We start from the raw sequence: 21466 nt of genomic DNA on the forward strand, positions 1-21466 counted from the left end.
GTGAAAAAGTTTTTCCTAATATCCAATCTAAACCTCCCCCACTGCAACTTGAGACTATTACTCCTCGTTCTGTCATCTGCTACCATTGAGAACAGTCTAGAGCCATCCTCTTTGGAACCCCCTTTCAGGTAGTTGAAAGCAGCTATCAAATCCCCCCTCATTCTTCTCTTCTGCAGGCTAAACAATCCCAGCTCCCTCAGCCTCTCCTCATAACTCATGTGTTCCAGTCCCCTAATCATTTTTGTTGCCCTTTGCTGGACTCTCTCCAATTTATCCACATCCTTCTTGAAGTGTGGGGCCCAAAACTGGACACAGTACTCCAGATGAGGCCTCACCAATGTCGAATAGAGGGGAACGATCACGTCCCTCGATCTGCTCGCTATGCCCCTACTTATACATCCCAAAATGCCATTGGCCTTCTTGGCAACAAGAGCACACTGCTGACTCATATCCAGCTTCTCGTCCACTGTCACCCCTAGGTCCTTTTCCGCAGAACTGCTGCCTAGCCATTCGGTCCCTAGTCTGTAGCTGTGCATTGGGTTCTTCTGTCCTAAGTGCAGGACCCTGCACTTATCCTTATTGAACCTCATCAGATTTCTTTTGGCCCAATCCTCCAATTTGTCTAGGTCTTTCTGTATCCTATCCCTCCCCTCCAGCGTATCTACCACTCCTCCCAGTTTAGTATCATCTGCAAATTTGCTGAGAGTGCAATCCACACCATCCTCCAGATCATTTATGAAGATATTGAACAAAACCGGCCCCAGGACCGACCCTTGGGGTACTCCACTTGATACCGGCTGCCAACTAGATATGGAGCCATTGATCACTACCCGTTGAGCCCGACAATCTAGCCAGCTTTCTACCCACCTTGTAGTGCATTCATCCAGCCCATACTTCCTTAACTTGCTGACAAGAATACTGTGGGAGACCGTGTCAAAAGCTTTGCTAAAGTCAAGAAACAATACATCCACTGCTTTCCCTTCATCCACAGAACCAGTAATCTCATCATAAAAGGCAATTAGATTAGTCAGGCATGACCTTCCCTTGGTGAATCCATGCTGGCTGTTCCTGATCACTTTCCTCTCATGCAAGTGCTTCAGGATTGATTCTTTGAGGACCTGATTTCTATTTCTGATTTCTATTCAGAGATGTCATTGATTACTCTTCACTTCACAGCACAATACCCTAGAAACCAAACCGTCCCTTACTGGACCTGAGCTGTGGTTTCCAGAGTGCCTTTTATATTGCAGGTATCCCACGGGGCAGGGATAATAACTATACCTAAACCGACTAGCCTTAACCGGCTCAGCAAAAGCTCATCCATGGCTGTGGAGTGTCTCCACACATCCATCCCCAGCCACGCTTATTTAAAATGGAAGTTTGTGTTATGGGGAGAGTGCAATAGGATCTATATCAGCTCCCTGGCAAGCCATCAGGGCCTGCCGTTTAACATCGCAGCTGAAGAACAGTGCTGCATTGGTGCTGGGCTCTCTTACACGCAGCCGGGACTTGCTGTAAGGAAGGCTGTGCTGGGTACAGGGTGAGGCAACAGAAGAAGGTGAAGGCACGTATGCCAAATAGAGTATGGGTTGCAGCCTCGTGGTAGTTGCTTTTTTCATTTTACTTTCCTCTCTTTTGACCCCAGCCTCTAACATGGTGCGTGTTAAACCAACATTCAGGATGTTACAGGGTCTATGTAACTCACGCTCCCTCCCATTACATGTTAGTAAGTGAATGTAAATCTTAGTAAGTGACGGGCATGCTACAGTTTACATTTTCTTATATTCACCTTTGCATTTGGGTCACAGAGTGCAGTCTGAGCCATGCTCCCATCACATGCATGTATTCTCTATGGTGCCAGACAACATGGGAATGTAACTTTTTGTGTCAGGGCCAGATCTGCTGCTGCTGTAAATGGGCACAGATGCATTGACTTCAACAGTGCTAGCCCCAGCTAAGGATCTGACCCTGTATATGCCATGTAGCATTTTTACAATTAAAGTGTTTTATAGGTCAGCTTTACTGACCGACCAACTACTCCTCATTTACACACATGCTAGATACTAACTAATAGGCTAAATTCTCTGAGTCCAGTGACTTCAGGGGAATTACACCAGGGATAAATTCAGCCTAGTTAGAGAAATTATTTTTTTCCTCTAAACTAACTGGCAGTTTAAGTTTTTTTGCACAAAGTCCAATAACTGGAAAAAACAAGGAGGAGGACTTGTGGCACCTTAGAGACAAACAAATTTATTTGAGCATAAGCTTCTGATCAAATAAATTGGTTAGTCTCTCAGGTGCCACATGGTCTCCTCATTCTTTTTGCTGATACAGACTAACACGACTACCACTCTGAATCCAATAACTACGTTATTTGTCTGCAAAGCCAGTTTAAGACCATGTAATTCCAAGGAATCGCCAAGTACAGCTTGTCACACCCAAGTAAATAAAGCACTTACACGAGAATGCTCCATCTCACCACGTTGCACAAATGGTCTCTTCCTGTCTTCTTTTCCAAAGTTAATGTGCCAATATATGGCTGCTGTGGCCTTGCCTAGTCCATCTCTCCTGAAAGACAATGGACCCTGATGTCTTCAGGGCTGAGGCTGCAGAGAGCTTGAGCAAGGGCTCCCAGAAGCTCCCGCAGAGTAGTGCTCTGGGAAGGATTCCATCCACTGTAGCACGTATGCGCATTGTGTGGTCATCGGCTCCAGAACGATGTTGGGGCAGGTGGCGAAGTCTTTTCTCTGCTGCACCCTGCGGCTGTGCCTTTTGAAACGTTCACTTGCCGTGTGGCTTTGTACAGGGAGAGATTTGAGCCCTAACCATAAGGGACTTTGTACAATAGTTTGCATTGCCTCTTGTAACGTTTTTGTTTTTAGTGGTGCCTGTACCTAGTTCAGCATGGCCACCTGACCATGTTAATGTTTTAGGGTACACGATGATGTCCCCTGTGTGGCACAGGTTTAGGAGTGTAAATGAAGCCAGTATTCATTCCATAACACTCCCTCTCAGCAGACGCCTTTCTGTCTCCCTTTTAGAAGCATATGGTGTATGGACAGAGACCCTTTAGGGGTATGCAGCTTTCAGAAGACGCTTACTCTGTCTCTTGCCTATGTGGGCCACATAGTTCACAGCTAAAGGGGGAGAGAGTGAACAATCCCCATGATCGCAAAACAGTTTCAAGATGGCGCAAGAGCCAAGTCTTTGACAATGTATTACATTGACAAGGTGTTACACTAGATTTCTGTTGTGCGCTGAAGGCTGAACTTGCAACTGAACTGGATAAATGGCTGTTAAACCTTAATGCAATCAGTGGGTGAACAGGGACAAGACATTTCCTTTACTTTAGACCTGCTCATGGGAACTGGCTATGAGGAATTGTTTGTCACTCAGTTGCCAGACAGTGTGATTTGGGGGGGGGGGAGGGAGTGGGAGAGAGGGAAGCATCAACCTGTAGAAGAGCTACTTTTTGAAAAATGGGCCAGTTTTTCCACTTCTTGACAGCACAGCCATGAAACTGGAATGCAGAATATCAGAGGCAAGTTTCTCAGACATGCCAGCGTAGGTGTTTTATAGTACCTCTATAAACTAGCCTGTCCATGTCAGCGTCTGGAAACAAGCCTAGAACGCATATGGAAGTTCAGAACATACAGGAAAGGAGGAAAAAAATCCTCTCTATGGCTCCTCGGATCAACACCACACAGTGAGTGGGACATGAAGCTTCATGGCAAGAAGCTAGACCCCATGAGGTTCTCTAACTCTCCATCTATGGCATGTTCTTCATGGTCTCCCTTTGGAAGTCGTAGGAAAGCAACACAGAAGGCATGGTAGGTGAAGGATTGGGATAGTTTCTGCAAATTGGGGTAAGATGCTGATGAGAAAGAGCCCTAATGTAGCCATTTTTTAACCTGAAGGATTCTTCCCCTTCTTTTTGGAAGCTCTACAGGATTGTCCCTAATTTTGTAGCATATGCTTTCAGGACTTTGGCCAACACCTTCTTGGCTGAGAGGTACACGATTGTCAATTGTCCCAACTCTTGCAAGAGCTGTCTGGCAACCGCCTGGCCAGGTGCAACTTAAGATGCTTCCCTCCCCTCCCCTGGAGCTCAGCATGCTACCTCTGCAGCAGATGGATAACTTGAGTCTCCCCTGCTGGGTGTCAGCTGCCATTTTGAATTCACACTCCAGCCCAAGTCTTTTAAAATAGAGAAGATGACAGCACTGCGGGGGGAAAAAGAGTGTTTATAAATTTTTATTAATTTTTTTAAAAATAACATTTTATTTCTTGGTGTGTGTACTTGTTTCCTTAGGTTAAGTAGTAGGCAGAGATAGACAATGTGAAACAGCTTTCCCTGGTGGCCTTGTGAAGCAGGACAGGAGTGTAACAGCTGGGAAAAGGGAGGCCCTAAGAACTGAAATGTTTGGCACGCTAGTGCCCATCAAATGCACACATACATTCTAACACTTGGTTTGGATTAACATCTAAAATTACTGAGAGATACAATTTCAGCACTTAAATATACAAACTGAAATCCAAGCACTTGAACACAATTCTTAACTCTAAGTTCAAAGTTATTGCACATAAGACATTTTAATATGTTTCAGGCTACACGCTGTTGCTCCTCTCTGAACTTTGTTAGTTTCTTTCATTAAGCATATAATTAAAAACAAAATGAACATGTTTTGAACACCTTCAAAATACTTATCTATTAGTGGTTTTAATATACATAGCTCTCGATCACCAGTGAGCTAATTGCCAGTTTGGAGGAGAAGAGAGAAAGAGGTGGATAAAAGGTTTAAAGCCATGGCGCTAGATTTTGTAGAGTCAGGGTAGTTCCATAGTAAAAGAGAAGTGTATGGGAAAGAGCCACAGGAAGCTTGAATGCAAAAACACAGAGAATGATCAGCCACACTTGAAAAGCCTACAGCTGAGACAGTGCCCTCTACGTGCCTTAGGATTCCATCTGCCCACTTTGCATCTTCCTGGATCCCACCTCTCATTCTGTTCACCTTGACCAGAAGGCTAAGACTCCTTTCCATGTCCAGCTGCCCCACTCCTACTTTTCCAGGGGCAGGGGGTGTGTGCTGCTGTGCAATGCAAGGCGCTTCCTCTGCTGCTCTGAGTCTGAGTCTGGTGCTTCCAGTGCCCTCCTAGCTCCTGCCATCTCTGGGGCTGAGAACCAGGAATGGAAGCTAGGTCTTCTGCACAGCAGTGAAGATCACTAGCCACCGGGTCAGAAGGCCAGTCATAGATATTGCAATGGCTTAGTTCACTCTTAAGAAAAAAAAAACTTTAACAAAACAAGTGTTGCTAGACATTTCCTCTCCTAACTCCCCTCCTGCCAATGACACATTGTGCTAGCACAACTGCTTATGATGTGGGCAGGTACGATGGCCGAGCTGCTTGCTAAGAAGATGGTGGTGATATCGCAGCTGATTCCTATGGGAATGGTGGTGGTGTCAATTAAACAAACAAGAATCCCAGCACATAGGTGTCGTATTTACAACCAGGAAAAATTAGAGTAGGGAGGGTATTCCTGTTGTTAAACTACCTTGTGTGCGTGTTGGCAGGGAGGTAGAGCTCTGGAAAGCAAAAGGCTGCAGATGATTTGTGTGTTTGTTCCTTTGTTTATATTTTGGCTTCTGCAGCTAAAGGAGGAGCTGACCTCTGCAGCAATATAGGCCTTGTTAGCAGAGGCAAACACCTCCAGTGGAGTCTTTCACTGCTGAACTGAATCCTAGCACAACCAGTGCAGCCTTGAGCCTGGTTGAGACCGAAGGACTCCAATGCCTTAATAACTAGCCCTAAACTCAGCGGCAAGCCCCACTGTCTCAGGGGAAGAAGGGGGCTCCACATAGCTAGAGTGCTTCGGGATTAGAAAATTGCTCCTTTGATTCAAAAACATATTTACAGGTTATTAAATGTGCACAACTGGAAGCAACTCCAGTACCAGAGACAAGCAGGCATAAAGCAAACAAAAGAGACTGGAACTGCCCCAAAAGGCAATGACAACGGGTGGGATGTAATAATGAGCTTTTAGGAATGAAAGGTCAAGCATGTGTTATGGTTTGTGAGGTGATGCTCATGGTGGAAGAAATCCAATACTAAACACAAACTCTAAGAAAAACAGAACATTTCAAGTAGCGCACTGACTGAGAAGGTCATCCCCTTCGGGAGTGGCACATTCAACTACAGTGTCCCCTCATCAGTCATGGTCAATTAGTCTTTCCTCAGAAGATCAGGAGAAATAGCTGAATAAGGGGGATAAGCGGTCTGTATTTATTAGAGAGAGATTGGGCAGAAAGGAACGTAAAGCGTTCCACACAGCAAGGTGCGTTTATTATCACAGCTGGCTACATAACAGTGTTCTCTGATGTGGTATCATTGCAAGCATATTATTTGGGTTTACTCGGATTGTAGCACATTGAGCTTCCGGTTCAGCCTTTTAGACTTAATGTCACATAAGATCTGGAATGCCCAATGTAAGCCAAGCTGGCTATCACTATTTTACCACACACCCACACTCTCTCTCTCTGTACTGGGACACATGTTTACACTGTGCACACATGCACAGGCTTTCAAGTCACACACCCATATGCCAACAGGGCCTCACTTACAATATTAGCATCTGGTGGCTGGGGGCCATTCCATCAAACTGAAATTAACATAGCTTGGTCAAATCCAGCTTCCAGTTAAGTCATTGGCAAATCTTACATTGACGTAATGGGAATAGGATTAAGCCCGTGTGCGTGCGCGAACCAACCTTCTTAAGCCAAGAGCAGACACCCAGTTTACGGTCATGGAGGCTGCACTGAAGATAGGGGGTTGGTGGCTGTTCCGCAAGTGGGGAGATGTCTTTTCTTTCTCTGAAGGAATGTCATTTTCACATCTGTCTTCATCTTCTGTTGCACTGTGTCCCCATGCTCCTCACCAAGTTGCTTCCTATGCCTCACTAACCTAGACTTCCTGCCTTTAAATACGAGTTCTTGGGGAGCTGGTTCTTCTGTAGTAAAACCCATAGCATTGACTTTTCCAGCTCATCAGAGCTTCTCAATCGTCCAGTGACTAACAGAACATTCAAAAGTGACCAAAAATACCTCAGCCCAACCCCGATGGACACACAAACTGAACAGAAGGAAACCGTAGGTGCTTTCCAGAGAGAGCAATGACAAAAAACACTGGTACATGCATTGTTCATATTCAGTAAATGCCTTGTCTCCTAGAGGGGAAGGAAAGTGCTCTACATCTTACAAAAAAACTGACCTTTCAGACTTTGTTTCCCCTTTTCTGACAGGGTGAAGGTGGCAGAATACTCCCACGAACAGGGAAAGATGCGACCTGGAGCTATGTTGTCACTAGTCCCTCATCTCATCATCTGCTACATGGAGGCTTTCTGGGACTGATAATGGAAATTGTGGCTGGAATTACACAATGGTTTCAAGAAGCTAAATGGGCAGCCTTATAGCCAGTTCTACTGGTCTAAGCAGCTCCCAGCTTTGCAAAGAGTAGAACACTGTAAGGAGTATTCTGAAGCCCACAGGACATCTCGCTTACACACACACAAAATTCTAATCAATGGACAAAACAAAGCTGCAGTCTACGTGATCACCCATTGTCATTGAACCTTCCTCTTCCCCTCCCCCACAATCCCTAATAAATGGACTGACACCACCAATACATTTCACCTGGCCCCACTAATGGGTATCATATAGCGACAGCTTTTGGGCACTACCAATCTGAGTCAGGTTCCAGCCAAGCTTTTGGGTTTTCATAGGACAGCATGTGCCTATCTGATCCTGTTAGTTCATGGCTTGTCCCGCCTGTACCAGCTGCAAGGTACGCTTTCTCCAAGATCATCAGTGGCTCTTAGCCAAGATGGTCAGGGATACACCCCATGCTCTTGAGTATCCCTAAACCTCTGACTGCCAGAAGCTGGCACTGGACAACAGCGGATGGATGGGAAGAAAGTGGGTACAGAACAGGTTTTCTTGGGCTCTTATTGTAATGAGTCTGACAATGCAGTTTGTTTTTTCATAATGCAAGGTCAAAAAGGTTATTAAAATCATTGATCAAAACTTTGCCCCATGATGAAAATGGTCTGCAAGACTAAGTGCCTGATCCTCTTTTCTGTGCCACTAGAAGATGCAGAATTAATTCACAATCAATCTGGCAAAAAACTTCAATACCCCTTTTGGTTTTAAGGTAGCTGAGCCAGCCACAGGTGCCTAAACAGTCACTGACCTACCACGAGAGCATTGCTTTCAACAGCAAGATGCAATATCCTCATAGGTTAATTTCCCCCAAGAAACAGGAATCTCAAACAGGCCCAAGGACAATTGGATCTCACCCACACTGGGTACAGCCCTGCATTTGGACCATGGCCATACAATTCTTCACCTAAACTTTAGGCAAGTGAAGGACTGCACACTAACATAGCCTGTCATTCATGGCAGTGCATGTGCTACAATGCAGACTGGGAAACGCTCCTGTGATTTTCTGAGGTGTCTGCATGTGGTGCTAAAGTCAGTGGTGAGCTAGCTCAGCAGCCAGATTCATATACCAAGGTGTTAATTACTGGTGGGTTTTTTTACTCAGTGGTTAACATGGCTGTGAATATGCATGTGGGTATTGGTATGTGTGAGCATGTGCACACTGGGGGGGGAGGGGTGCCCATGAGCTGAAATATTTATCAATACAGACCTAAAAGTGGAACAAAAACCCCCAACTGAATCAATACTGCAGACTGCTTTTTACTTTTGCTTTGCTACAGTGGTGCTTTCAGCTATATTGGGAGAATGCAGGGTGTCCCTGGGGCATTGTAAATAGCACTCCAAGCATCCACACACACATATATGCGCACACACACTTTTTCTACTATAGCAAGTTACATTCAACTGTGTTTCCTGATCATCTCATTAAGCTGCTCATCTCCTTCGAGTTTGACTGCTGTCACGCCTTGCTGCCAGCATCCCGACCAAACTGTGCTCTTCTCTGCTTCTACCATATGTAGCCTCCGTCGTCTGCCTCTCCCTCCTCTTCTTCAGCCTCTTCTCCAGCTTCCTCAGTCTCTTTCTCTTCCTCATCTTCCCATCCAACGCCACTCCCAAAATCCCCTGAGAACCCAACTATGTCATCTACAACAAGACGACAGTGCGAGTTAGGGAAATCACTTCGCTGGGAGCCCAGCGTACCTCACAACACTGCTGTAGGCTGAGAGAAGGAGCCAACTAGATTAAAACTAGCTTGGGGATGTCTACTCAAGTTGCCTGCAATGACAGTGTAGACATACTCACAGAGGAGGGTGTGCAAACTCAGCCCTGCCCAGTTCTAACAATGCAACCATTCTTCCCCAGCAGTGGCCCTTCTATCCCAGCCCCAGGCCTTGACACAGGTCTCCCAGTGTACCTTTGTCCTTACCACATCCTTGCTATCCCAATCTGAGGTACTCCTCAAGCACCATCCTCTAGTCAGGGCAAACTGTGCCAAAGTGGGTAATGGTTTTACAATGTAAATGAACATCCATTAGGGACTAGGACAGGGGTGGGCAAACTTTTTGGCCTGAGGGCCACATCGCGGTTCCAAAACTGTACAGAGGGCTGGCTAGGGAAGACTGTGCCTCCCAAAACAGCCTGGCCCCCACCCCGTCTACCCCCTCCCACTTCCTGCCCCCTGACTGCCCCCTCAGAATCCCCCGCCCTATCCAACCCCCCGGCTCCCTGTCCCGACTGCCCCAACCCCTATCCACACCCCCACCCCCTGACAGGGCCCCCGGGACTCCCACGCCTATCCAACCCCCCCCTGTTCCCCGTCCAGCCCCCGCCCGAACCTCCGCCCCATCCAACCACTCCCCTGCTCCCTGCCCCTTATCCAACTCCCCCGCCCCCTTACCATGCCACTCAGAGCAGCAGGACTGGCAGTCACGCTGCCCGGCTGGAGCCAGCTATGCCGCTGCGCTGCCCGGCAGGAGCTCACAGACCCACCGCCCAGAGCACTGGTGGCACGGCGAGTTGAGGCTGCGGGGGAGACGGGACAGCAAGGGAGGGGCCAGGGGCTCGCCTCCGTGGCCAGGAGCTCAAGGGCCGGGCAGGATGGTCCTGCGGGCCGGATGTGGCCCCAGGCCGTAGTTTGCCCACCTCTGGGCTAGGATGAGGTTTGTTTTCACTTGCTATGACTTAATCTCACATCTATTGGACTCAATGCAGGAATCAATGGAGGAGGCCCTATGGCCTGTGTTATGCAGGCCAGGCTAGGTGATCACAATGGGCCTTTGTGGCCTTAAAGATCTATGAATCTGAATCCAAATTTCCTGAGTCCTTAACATGCAGGCACAGGCTTTGGTGACCCTTTGGGTGCAGGCTTTGCAGGCATGCTTGCTCTACATGCCTCCTGTGATAGTCACTTGCCTCTTCTTGAAGCAACAGCACAGCCAGAGCTGCTCCTCTGTGATGCAATGCTCATTCATTGCCAAGTCAGGAGGACATGAATACTTCCCTCTCCTCCCTCCAGTGTCCTTACCACAGTCCGGGTTTCCACGTATCCGTGTTCCTGTCAGCTCCAGGCCAAGCTGGTCAACACACCAGCACTCCCCACTGCTCTGGTCACACTGCATCTTCCTGTAGTACCCATCCTCATCACAGCTTGGAATGAAAACACCTGGGGGAAAATGACAGGCGTCTCCAAAATTGGGTCCAGTGTGAGAACAGGAAATGTACAGTATAAAAGCTACTGCTGCATTTGAAACACGGAGATGCAATCAGCTGTTCTAAAAAGAGTTACTGAACAAACATCTCAGAAATCCAGCAACCTGCAGTGGACGCTGCCTCACAAGAAGGTGAAATACCAGGAGCATGCACAAAGGGGAAGGTCACAGACTGCATTTATCAGAAGTTCAGGGGACGAACTCATGAAGTAAGAATGTCACAGCTGCATACATCTTGTAACAAGGTCTCAGATGAGTCCAGCACTAACTCAGAGTAACACCTCATGCATCACAGTGAGAAATATCATACTGGTATTCTGAGATGGGTCACAGCTCAACTATAGGGAGGTGAAAGGGCAGAGGCAGATATCAACTCCGCTCAGAAGGAATGTGAAGGGCGAGAGAACTTCACAACCATGATTAACCAAGATTGTTAGCAATGTCAAGCCCAGAGGCCAGAAGCTGTGCCAGGACTAGATCCTGCTACAAGGGGAGAGAAGTCCATCCCATCCATCGTTAATGGGAAGTTCACATGGCTCATGACTCACCAGGTTTCTTTTTTGCTGCTTCTTGGATCTGGATCCTCTCCAGCTCCACAAGACAGGGGGGCTCTGTAATACCCAAAGCAAACAACTCTTAGAGCTAAGTGGGCATCTCAGCATACATGCCTGTTTCTATTTAGGGAGAACTCCTCCTTAAGAGGTGGCCAGGGGATTGGTGGTGAACAGGGGGTGAGGATCGCCTTAAATTGGTCAGAAGAACCAGGTTTGCTCAATCTCTGTCCTCATCCAACCCCACTCCTCCCAGCTTCCTTTATATGCTGATCAGGGAGCCTTCCCCCCTGCCCCCGGCTAGTGGAATCGAGAGCCTTGGACACAGTCAGGTTCTTAGTTAACTTCCTCTTGGTCTCACTCCCTGTTAGAATGACACAGTCTGAAACAGTGGCTCTTCTGTCAAGATCTTCCCATTCATAGAATCATAGAATATCAGGGTTGGAAGGGACCTCAGGTCATCTAGTCCAACCCCCTGCTCAAAGCAAGACCAATCTCCAATTTTTACCCCAGATCCCTAAATGGCCCCCTCAAAGATTGAACTTACAACCCTGGGTTTAGCAGACCAATACTCAAACCACTGAGCTATCCATTCATCATCAGTGCCTCAACCAGTACATTGTATAATGCAGGGCTGTCCTCATATTGGACTTCAATGGAAATGTTAGGTGGGGTGACTGTTTTCTAAGTGCATTCTGCTCTTTACTGCCCTTTATATTTATTTATAGCAGTATATATATTACTGTAGCCCCTTGTCTGACATCTGGCTGCCTCCCTGCTTTTTGACCAGAAAGTGGTCAAAAGACAAATGCTAGAGCAATGGCTACCATCACTGCCTGGGAATCACTGCATGCTGCCATCCTGAAATTCAGTTAATAGCCTGTTTGAACAGGGCCCTGAATGTGACCACAGCCTGGCTCTGGTGAACTGTCAGAGGAAGTGAGGAAGACAGTAAGAAAGGTAGGAGCCTTTTCTGAAAATACGCTAGAGATTTTTGTCCTGGGACCTGACAGCAGAGGCACCCCAGGTGACCTTTTCTGCTGCAATGGGACACAGTAGGAGGGGGTTTCTGTAATCTGACTTTTTAAGAAAGCCAAACCTGCTGGGGCTTTACAGAAGCAGGCAGACATTTGGTGAGGTTACTGACTATTCGATAGCCATATAGAATTGCTGACTGAGAAGCCCATACAAAACAGCGCTCTCTCTAAAGGAAATCTGGTGACGACGCACTTTCTCTCCAGAAGCAGAAGCACCATTCGGCGGTGGAGACGTGGCCATCCTTATAGGTGTCACAGGAGTTGAAGAAGGGCCGGATGCAAATCTCATACTTGTCTAGGTTGATTGCTGCGAGCTCTGTCTGGTCCAGGAAAAGGTCATTGTTTGTGTCTAGCTTGGAAAACATCCAGCCAATGGAATCCTTGCAACTGGCCACCAGGCTCTTGTCTAGTACTGTGAGCAAACCGAGGGAGTGCAGGAGAAAGACAGGGAACAGCAGAGAGAGAGGAATGAGTCAAATCAAAAGTGCCTTTATCCCCTCACCCACACCACCACCATGCACACAGGTACTGTCAGATGGCAGTGTCTCCTGGAATGGTGGGTTGTTGGCAATGGTCAAACTCACCGGCTGAATTGTGTGCATAACCACGGGATTCAGGACAGAAAATAAAAGGGAGAAAAATGAAGACTGGGGACTGTCCTGGGATAGCGGCTTTCCTTGTCAGATAGTCTGCAAAATCATTTAGGCGTTATCAGCTGAAGTGCATCTACTGCTTCTCACCCAAGAACAGCACCCCTTGCTGTGTCCTTTGTGTGTCAGAGTGAATGGCGAGCTGGCATGAGGTGCCAGACTGGGGCAAACAGGCTGCTACACACCCTTTATTTTCAGAGGCCAGGCCAATTTTGTCATGAATGCTTCCTTTTGAGGGCTGGTGAAATGCCCTGACATTGTGACAGTGCCATGACATGAGGCCATAATGCTGATGTGGCCTAAGGAACCATGACATTGGGATGGAATGGATCTCTGCTGCAGGACAAATTTATACAGGGTGAAGGAGGTCAGGAAGAACTACAGGGAGGATCACAGGGCATAAAAGTTGAGCACTGCAGCAGTGGGGAGTCTGAGTGAGTGCTTCACCCGATGAGTCCTGCCCTGTTGTGAACTGTAATCCCTGCCAGCTACACACAGATCCGCACAGCACAGAGGATTGTTAGGCTGAGTCTCTGGGCAACACTCTTCAAACCCCGCTTCCCTTTCCCTATTCACAGAGGGTACAAAGCAGCTGCCAGTTTGGCTCTCGAAGGACTTCCTAGCAGCTGGAGAAAACAAACATAGCCCATGGCTCTGATAATCAGAGCTGAGGGGGGAAAGCTCACAGGAGGGAGTGGCAGAGAAGAGTCTGCCTCAAACACAGCTCCTACTGCTGATTTCATCAAACAAATTCCCCCCAGGGAGCAATCAGCTCAGAGATTTTTGTTCACTGGCATTTAAACTAACCAGATTCCTCCTGACTGAGCTCACTTCACACTCCACATGTGCTTCGGGACCAACCAGACCCCACTATGGGGACAGGGTGGGACTCCGGTTTAATAGTCACACTGAAGTGTTTGCCTTACTTGTGCTCACAGCAGTTGACAGAGCTGACTGGCCATGCAAAGACCTCTCTCATTATTCTGCCTGACCAGTGCGTATCTACCACAATAACGGCTACAACCCCAACCAGCCAGGTTTCTGCACGACCAACCTTTATTCACTCCTAAAAGTTACACAGTGGACACTTTCAGCCACTCAGAAAAGCTCTGTATGCATTAAAAACTATCATCTTTTTACCTGCATAGCAGGCCCTAGGATTGGCCATAACATGCCACTGGGATAGTCTCAAAGCCAACCAGAATGCAGCAGGTTAATAATGGCACATGCAGTAAGATTTACTCCACTGCACCAAAATCCATCAGATAAAATGGTCTGATCACCACGCATCACTGGAATCATAAAGACATTTCAACAGAACATTGTCACAGGAGATTTATATCATCATTTCATTCACTGCCGAGATGCGGCTGCCTTCAGAGTGGAATATGGGAGCTGTTTAGCAAAGCACAGCAGTACTACCCAACAGTTCAGCCTAGGATTTCAAGGATTTCAGTTCCCACTGAAACTAAAGGGAGTTCAGATAGGCAGAATGAAATTATCCAGGCTGGAATCTGACTGGGACTCCTGCACTGACATGCCTATTCCTACAAAAAGGATCTTTAATAACCACATGTGGTCAGGAACCTGCTTTGAGATCTTAAAAACAGCCACACAAGGAACCCGCTGTCCAACTAGCCCCGGGCTAGAACACTGGTCCTGCATTGACTCAAAAGGAAGGATATCAGCCCCACTTTCTGTAGCACCTAGATGTTCTATGGAGTTTTCCCTGCCAAATTCTGTCCTGATCCAACCCCGCTTACAGCGGTAGGTCTCGTAAGGTCACAGCACAAGGTTGTCCAACAACAAGGTATGGGTCCTATCTGAAAATGCACCAGCTTCATCTTGGTATTTACATAACACATTGTCCTTATCCTGGGACAACATTCTCTCCCCCTGAGATTATAAGGCAGATTCTCTGCCACCAAGTTCACTACGTGGTGAAAAGCGAATGTAAAACAGTTGGAGATTCCCCCGGATGTGTGTAGGGGGACTCTCCACCAGAATAAAGCTAGAGCAGTAAGCTCCACCATGTCTCTTGCACTGGAAACCTCTGCCCCAGTGTAAGGGGAAGGAGAAGAGTGTCAGGTAGGGAAGGGGAGTAGAGGAGTTAGGATCCATTTTGTCCAGTTCTCCATAGGTGGAAGGTCCCTGAGGGATCCTACCCCCTGCAGCTTTAACTAATGCTGGTGCAAAGCAACTGAAAATTAGGGAGCTGCAATTGGCTCCCTGATAGACTCTCTCTCCACTGTACCTAAGCAGAGCATGGGCACAGTGGAGAATCAAGCCACACACACACCTCTATGCATCTTGCACTGGAACTCATTCACCCAACCCTCCCTGCTGGATACGTCTCAGCCCTGTGGGTTTCATCAGCAGCCTGCAATCTCCCATCTTAGCGTGGCACATCTGTAGCCTCTGGGCTATCAGCTACGAGGCTCATGTCAGGGAAAGCAGCCCTGTTACTGCACCTCACTGTGCCCTGTTTCCCCATCTGCCCCCAGGACACTGACATCTACCACAAGCCCTGCCTGCCACCTCTGTCACGCAGGCCCCTCACCAAAATGCACATGACATCAGTAGGTCTAATTTGAGCTCGGCTGATCTAGATTAAGAGCATAGGTTGTGAAAAAGGTACCCAGCATGTCAAATATGTCTCATGCTGAGGGACATACGTGGCATGTCAGACAGCTGCCCTGAATGGAACGATCCACTGGAAACTCAGAACACTGTTGTCAGTGAGTGCGTCTTGCAGCACAGGACTTCCACAGCCCACCCGAAAGCCTTTTAGACACGTCAGCCAGCACACATGGGCCAGGCCTGCCCCAGATCTCATCCCCTTCTCAGTGGCAGGCCACTGGTAATTTTGCTCTTCCAGTCCAATAATCTATGCTCCCTTTGGGGAGGAGACACCACATCATTTGCATTAGACCCAATTTAGGAATAGAGGAATGGAGATCCAATACACAAGCCTTGGCCCAGCTCCTCAGCTGATGTAAATTGGAATAGCTCTGTTGAAGCCAACGGTACTACACTGATTTACACCAGCTAGGAATCTGGCCCCATGTCACCACTGGCAGCATCGGGGAATTCACCCACTGTGACTGTAGCCCTGATGCAGCTCCACTGTTGTCAGCACTGGCATAGACAAGTTGCTGGCAGACACAGGCATCGAAGCACTGGGCCATGTAGATGTGTTAGAAGCAAGGTTAGACCATGGGATGCTTCAAACACTGGGGCCGCCTGGAGTCCCATTGTCACTAGTACTCCCGCTGTCACTGTAACCAGGAGAGCTGGACTGGTGGAAGCAATGGTGGGAGATTTGGGGCAAAAAAGCCTAGTGCATGCATGCCACAGAGTGACTGGTTTAAGCCCCGAAGCAGGATGGTTAATGTCCCTTATATATTTTTATCCTGGCTAATCATAGAATATCAGGGTTGGAAAGGACCTCAGGAGGTCATCTAGTCCAACCCCCTGCTCAAAGCAGGACCAATCCCCAACTAAATCATCCCAGACAGGGCTTTGTCAAGTCTGACCTTAAACACCTCTAAGGAAGGCGATTCCACCACCTCCCTAGGTAACCCATTCCAGTGCTTCACCACCCTCCTAGTGAAAAAGTTTTTCCTAATATCCAACCTAAACCTCCCCCACAGCAATTTGAGACCATTACTCCTTGTTCTGTCTGTAATGAAACCATGGAGGAAATTCTGATTACATAGCTCAATGTCTATTCCTTGTTTGAGTCCTACTAAGTTCTTCTCTTCAAAATACATTGTGGCAGTGAGTTCCACAGATTAATTAGGTGTTGTGTAAAAAAGGATGTATTTTTATCAGTTTTAAATTTGCTGCCTCCTCATTTAATTGAAGGCCTCCTTGTTCTTGAATTATGAGAAAGGTCAAAAAGTGGAGGGGAATGGGTCTAGTCTGAGAGTGGGGTTTGTTAGGATATAGATATTCAGGCCTGTCTGTAAAGGCCTGTACTTTAAGAATTTAGGCGTATTTTTATCACTTGGCTAGTTAGAGGTATAAAAGAAAGAATCAAAATCACTGTCTGCCAATGTAAGGTCCTTCTCTTACTGTGACAGTCTGGGGCCCTGTTCTTAGGCTAAGGCCTTTGGCTAAGCGACAGAGGCAGCCATAAACTGGGAAGCGACCGGTCACATCCTCACATTCCAAAGTAGTCACATGGAAAGAAGGTGCTATTGGGCTGTTAGGAATACAATCCTGTCCTGATAGTGCCTATCAGCTCCAGAGAAAGGGAAGTGCCTAGAAAATGTAAAAGAAAACTTAGTTTGATAGCATCCTGTCTGGCAAGAACTCACTTATCAATACTGGGATGTGAAATCCTCACTTCTGTATTGTCTTGCCATTATAGTTCCCACTTTGCTATTGTTTGTCTGTATAATCTCTGTCTGATTCTGTGATTGTTCCTGTCTGCTGTATAATTAATTTTGCTGGGTGTAAACTAATTAAGGTGGTGGGATATAATTGGTTACATAATCATGTTACAATATGTTAGGATTGGTTAGTTAAATTTTAGTAGAATGATTGGTTAAGGTATAGCTAAGAATATTACTGTATAAATTAGGGGCAAACAGGAAGTAAGTTGGGATTCGGAAATAAGGAAAAGGAACTTGTATTTAAGCTTGCTGGAAGTTCACCCCAATAAACATCGAATTGTTTGCACCTTCGGACTTCGGGTATTGTTGCTCTCTGTTCATGTGAGAAGGACCAGGGAAGTGGGAGAGTGAAGGAATAAGCTCTCTAACATCTTGGTGCTGGGACTTGGATACATCACATTGGATAGGTGAGTGGCAGCCTGTAAGTCCCCCTCCCCAACAGTCCACGCAGCTGCTTGGAGGGGGTATGGCGAACTCTCATGATGGTAGTTGCGGGTTCTGGCAAGCTGGGGTAACGGATTTTTTGAACAAATGGATAAGGAAGAATCAGGGCCCATACCAGGTGCAGGGGCTCACCTGGGATGAGATTGAGAAGGAGATGGGAGAGGTTTTGGGAGACCCCAAGGGAAAGGAGTGTAGGAAAAAGGGAATGGTATTACAAGGTTTGTGTGCTGGGATGGCATACTGGGTAAAAAGGGAAGCTGATCTCCTCCAACACATTAAGGATTTGGAGGGGATTGTGGATCAGCAACGGATTTTAACAGAAAAATCTGTGTTAGCAGTAGAGGTAGCAGATTTGAAGGCACGGGCTGCTGCACGGACAGAGGAGTCTTGTGAGGCAATCCGGAGAGAGAGGGATGAACTGCTGGGGAGAGTAGGAGACTTAGAGGAGGAATTGTATCATTGTAAACATGGGGGCAATGGACTTAGGGACCCCAAACCATCCGCCCCACTAATGGAACTGAAGGAGACATCTCCACCACCCTACCCTGAAAAAACACTGTACCCACCACTGCCGTTGGATGTTGTAAGCCGGCGATCCACAGTTACAGCCCCTGCGAGAGAGGCTACCCGGGAGGAACTGCAGGAGGCAGGAATAGTGGCCCCGGTTGCAGGGTGGGGGGACCATGCCCCACAAGTAGTAGAACAGGCAGAAATCCGCCCCTTGTCCCTGAAGGACCGGGAGGCAGTACTGGGCCGCTTGGGAAAGGTACCCCGGAATGATTGGGATCAGTTTGTGCTCTGGCTAGTGGAGGTGGGCAGGGAGATGGAGGGTCTAACTCGTGAGGACCAGGTGATCTTATGGCGTAGTCTTTTGGGACGAGGTACCTTGGGAATCGATGTGGCAGGAGTGGCACACCCATTTCTAATCCCCGGACAGGTGGCAAAACACTTGTTTGGGGTGTACTCTCGTACTGCAGGGATGAATAAGATGAAGCGAATCCCTGGGGAAACAGGGCGGGATACACTTAATCGCATACAGGCCTGGGCACGGTGCTGGGTGGATCCCCTGGATGGTCCATGGGTGCTGCCACAGGCAGGGGCACCGGGACCTGGTGGGGGTATGGAGCAGGGTAGGGGTGTGGAATTGCTGGAGAAATGGTTGGAGCTGAGTAATCCGCAGTTCGTGGGGCATTTAAGGTTGCAGCACCCTGAACTTGCTCCCAATCAGCTACCCCAGTTTCTGGAACAGGCAGATGTGTGGACGCAGATGCATCAGGGGGAAGAGCCAGTCCATGCTATTACTGCGGGGGATCAATACAAGGTGGAAAGGAGTGGGTCAGCCTGGAGAGGAGGAGGTAGAGGGAGAGTTCGTGGCTTTGGGGGGCTAGTCAGGGACGAGCGGGCAGCTATAGAGCAACGGATCCAGAGACTGCAGGCTAAACTGACTACCCACGATCTTACCAGATCAGGGGGAAAGTGGTCCCGGAGGCCAAGGGACTGGGACTGCCTGAAATGCCAGACACACAATTTTGCATGGAGACAGGAATGCGTTCGGTGCCAGGACCCCCGGTCCCCTCATGAACCAGTGGGAGGGACAGAGGTGGGTGCTGCAACTTAGGGGTGCCCTGGGAGGTGTCCTGTCCATGTTCTCAATTTAGGACGGGATGCGTCTGGTCGCCCTACGCTCCAGGGGGCAATCGAAGGGAGTCCCATGAGGGATTTTTTGATAGACACTGGAGCAGCCATCAGTTTAACCACATGGCGGCAGGGGAGACCCTCAGAAGGGACTGTGACAATTGTAGGGGCAACAGGAGGGGAGACACAGTTAACCCTGAGGCGGGGACAAATCAAAGGAATCTGGGGGGAAGGGGAGATTATGTGGGGTTGTAATGATATGCTTAATCTGTTGGGGGCAGGAGATTTACACAAACTGGGACTCGTACTGGATTTAGCCAATTGGGTGTGTTTACTGGGGCAAACGCAGGACGGTCAGGGCTATACCATTCCCATGGGGATAGCCACTATGACCATTAAGGCGGCACATGCCCTCCCACCACCCCCGGCTGGGTGGGAACACATCCCTGTGTGGGCGAAGGATAACCTGGATTGTGGTAGGGGCCGCATGGAGGTACTGATGGACGGAGGGGACCCTCCCCCACAGAAACAGTACCCTATTCCTCGGGAGGCATTGGCAGAGGTGGGGGCAACTACTGGGGAGTTGGAACAGAGGGGACTGATTCGGGCAGTTGCATCCCCTTGTAATGCTGCTGTGTGGCCCGTGAAGAAGCCAAACGGTACCTGGCGTCTTACTGTGGATTACAGGGCACTAACTGCTCTGGCCAATTCACCAGCCTCAGTGGTGGCAGCATACCCTGAAATGTTGGCCCGTATTGGACCCCAATTCCGAATTTTCACTGTTTTGGACATAGCTAATGGGTTTTAGTCTCTGCCACTAGCTACCTCATGTCAGTATAAAACTGCTTTCACATGGGAGGGCAGACAGTTCTGCTGGACAGTCCTACCCCAGGGATATAGGGACTCCCCTGCAATTTTTCACAGATACATGAGACAGGCTCTGGAGGGGGTGGATTCAGCAAGGTGCATACAATATGTAGACGACCTGTTGCTAATGTCAGGGACAGAGGAAGAAGACAGGGAACTAACCGAGCAGGTCCTGCAAGCTTTGGCAAGAGCAGGATTGAAGGTCAATGGGAAAAAGGCTCAGATGGGACAGACAAGAGTGACCTACTTAGGAGTGGAAGTGTCTCAGATGGGAAGGGAAATCGATAAGGGACGGGTACAACTGATCCAGTCCCTGCCACTGCCTACGGATGTTAAAAGCTTGCAAAGTTTTCTGGGTCTAACTGGATTTTGCAGGGATTTTGTGGCCAATTATGCAGAAATAGCCCAGCCTCTATTTGACCTAACCCGAGCCTCAACTTGGGAGTGGTCAGAAGAGTGTACTGAGGCAGTGAGAGTGCTAAAGGAAAACCTGGCCAGTGCTGGCCTCCCCAGATGGGGAGAAATTCTTTTATCTGTATCCTTTGGTATCAGACACTACCATTGGTTGTGCATTAACACAGGAGTATGGAGCAAAGGACCGACCTGTGGCCTTTGCCTCTCGACTTTTGAGTGCTGTGGAATTGAAGTATGGGTGGTGTGAAAAGGTGCTGTTGTGCTCCTACTGGGGGGTAGGGAAATTTAAATACCTTATGGGAATGCAGAAAGTCATAGTCCGATCTCATCATGACCCCCTGTGGCTGTTAAACATGCACACTATCTTACAGGGACAAGTGAGTGGGCAGCGTATTGCTAAATGGTTGCTGGCTCTACAGGCAGAAAACATTAAAGCAGAGGTGTTAAAGGAACCCATAGTCTGGGTAGCTGGATTACATCTGGCTGGCACCCCACACCAATGTGAAGCCAGCCCAGGTAAAACCCAACATCAGGTGTTTCGGGCGGCTAACCCCAATCAGGTAAAGGAGGGGACACTGGTATGGTTTTTGGATGGAAGTTGTATGTATCAAGGGGGACGGAAAACTGCAGGCTTAGCTGTTGTGGGAATCAGAGGCAATGAGTCAGTCAGCACCATTGGTTTCTCACTAGAAGCGAAGTCAGCTCAGGAGGCAGAACTGGCAGCCTTGCTAACAGCTTTAAATGAAGTGGATCCCAAATTTGAGGC

General features: G+C 48.2%; 2 protein-coding genes across 3 annotated transcripts in view; one reads left to right on the plus strand and one right to left on the minus strand.

Moving 5' to 3' along the window:
* The window catches only part of TYSND1 (trypsin like peroxisomal matrix peptidase 1), a 35770-nt gene extending 27661 nt beyond the window's left edge, over window positions 1-8109 (plus strand). The window contains exon 5 of the mRNA XM_084634840.1: window positions 7298-8109. The gene's annotated coding sequence lies outside the window, so the exon portion shown is untranslated. The remainder of the gene's footprint in view (window positions 1-7297) is intronic.
* The window catches only part of SPOCK2 (SPARC (osteonectin), cwcv and kazal like domains proteoglycan 2), a 65005-nt gene continuing 47772 nt past the window's right edge, over window positions 4234-21466 (minus strand). For both annotated transcript variants that reach the window (XM_084634842.1, XM_084634841.1), the window contains exons 7-10: window positions 12484-12702; window positions 11251-11313; window positions 10519-10656; window positions 4234-9137 (exon numbers count right to left, since the gene is read on the minus strand). In XM_084634842.1, the coding sequence (XP_084490968.1) occupies window positions 9001-9137; window positions 10519-10656; window positions 11251-11313; window positions 12484-12702 (557 nt within the window). In that variant the 3' untranslated portion in view covers window positions 4234-9000. The remainder of the gene's footprint in view (window positions 9138-10518; window positions 10657-11250; window positions 11314-12483; window positions 12703-21466) is intronic.

The sequence above is a fragment of the Lepidochelys olivacea genome (assembly GCF_965140295.1).
Source record: "Lepidochelys olivacea isolate rLepOli2 genome assembly, chromosome: 7".
Taxonomy (NCBI): domain Eukaryota; kingdom Metazoa; phylum Chordata; order Testudines; family Cheloniidae; genus Lepidochelys; species Lepidochelys olivacea.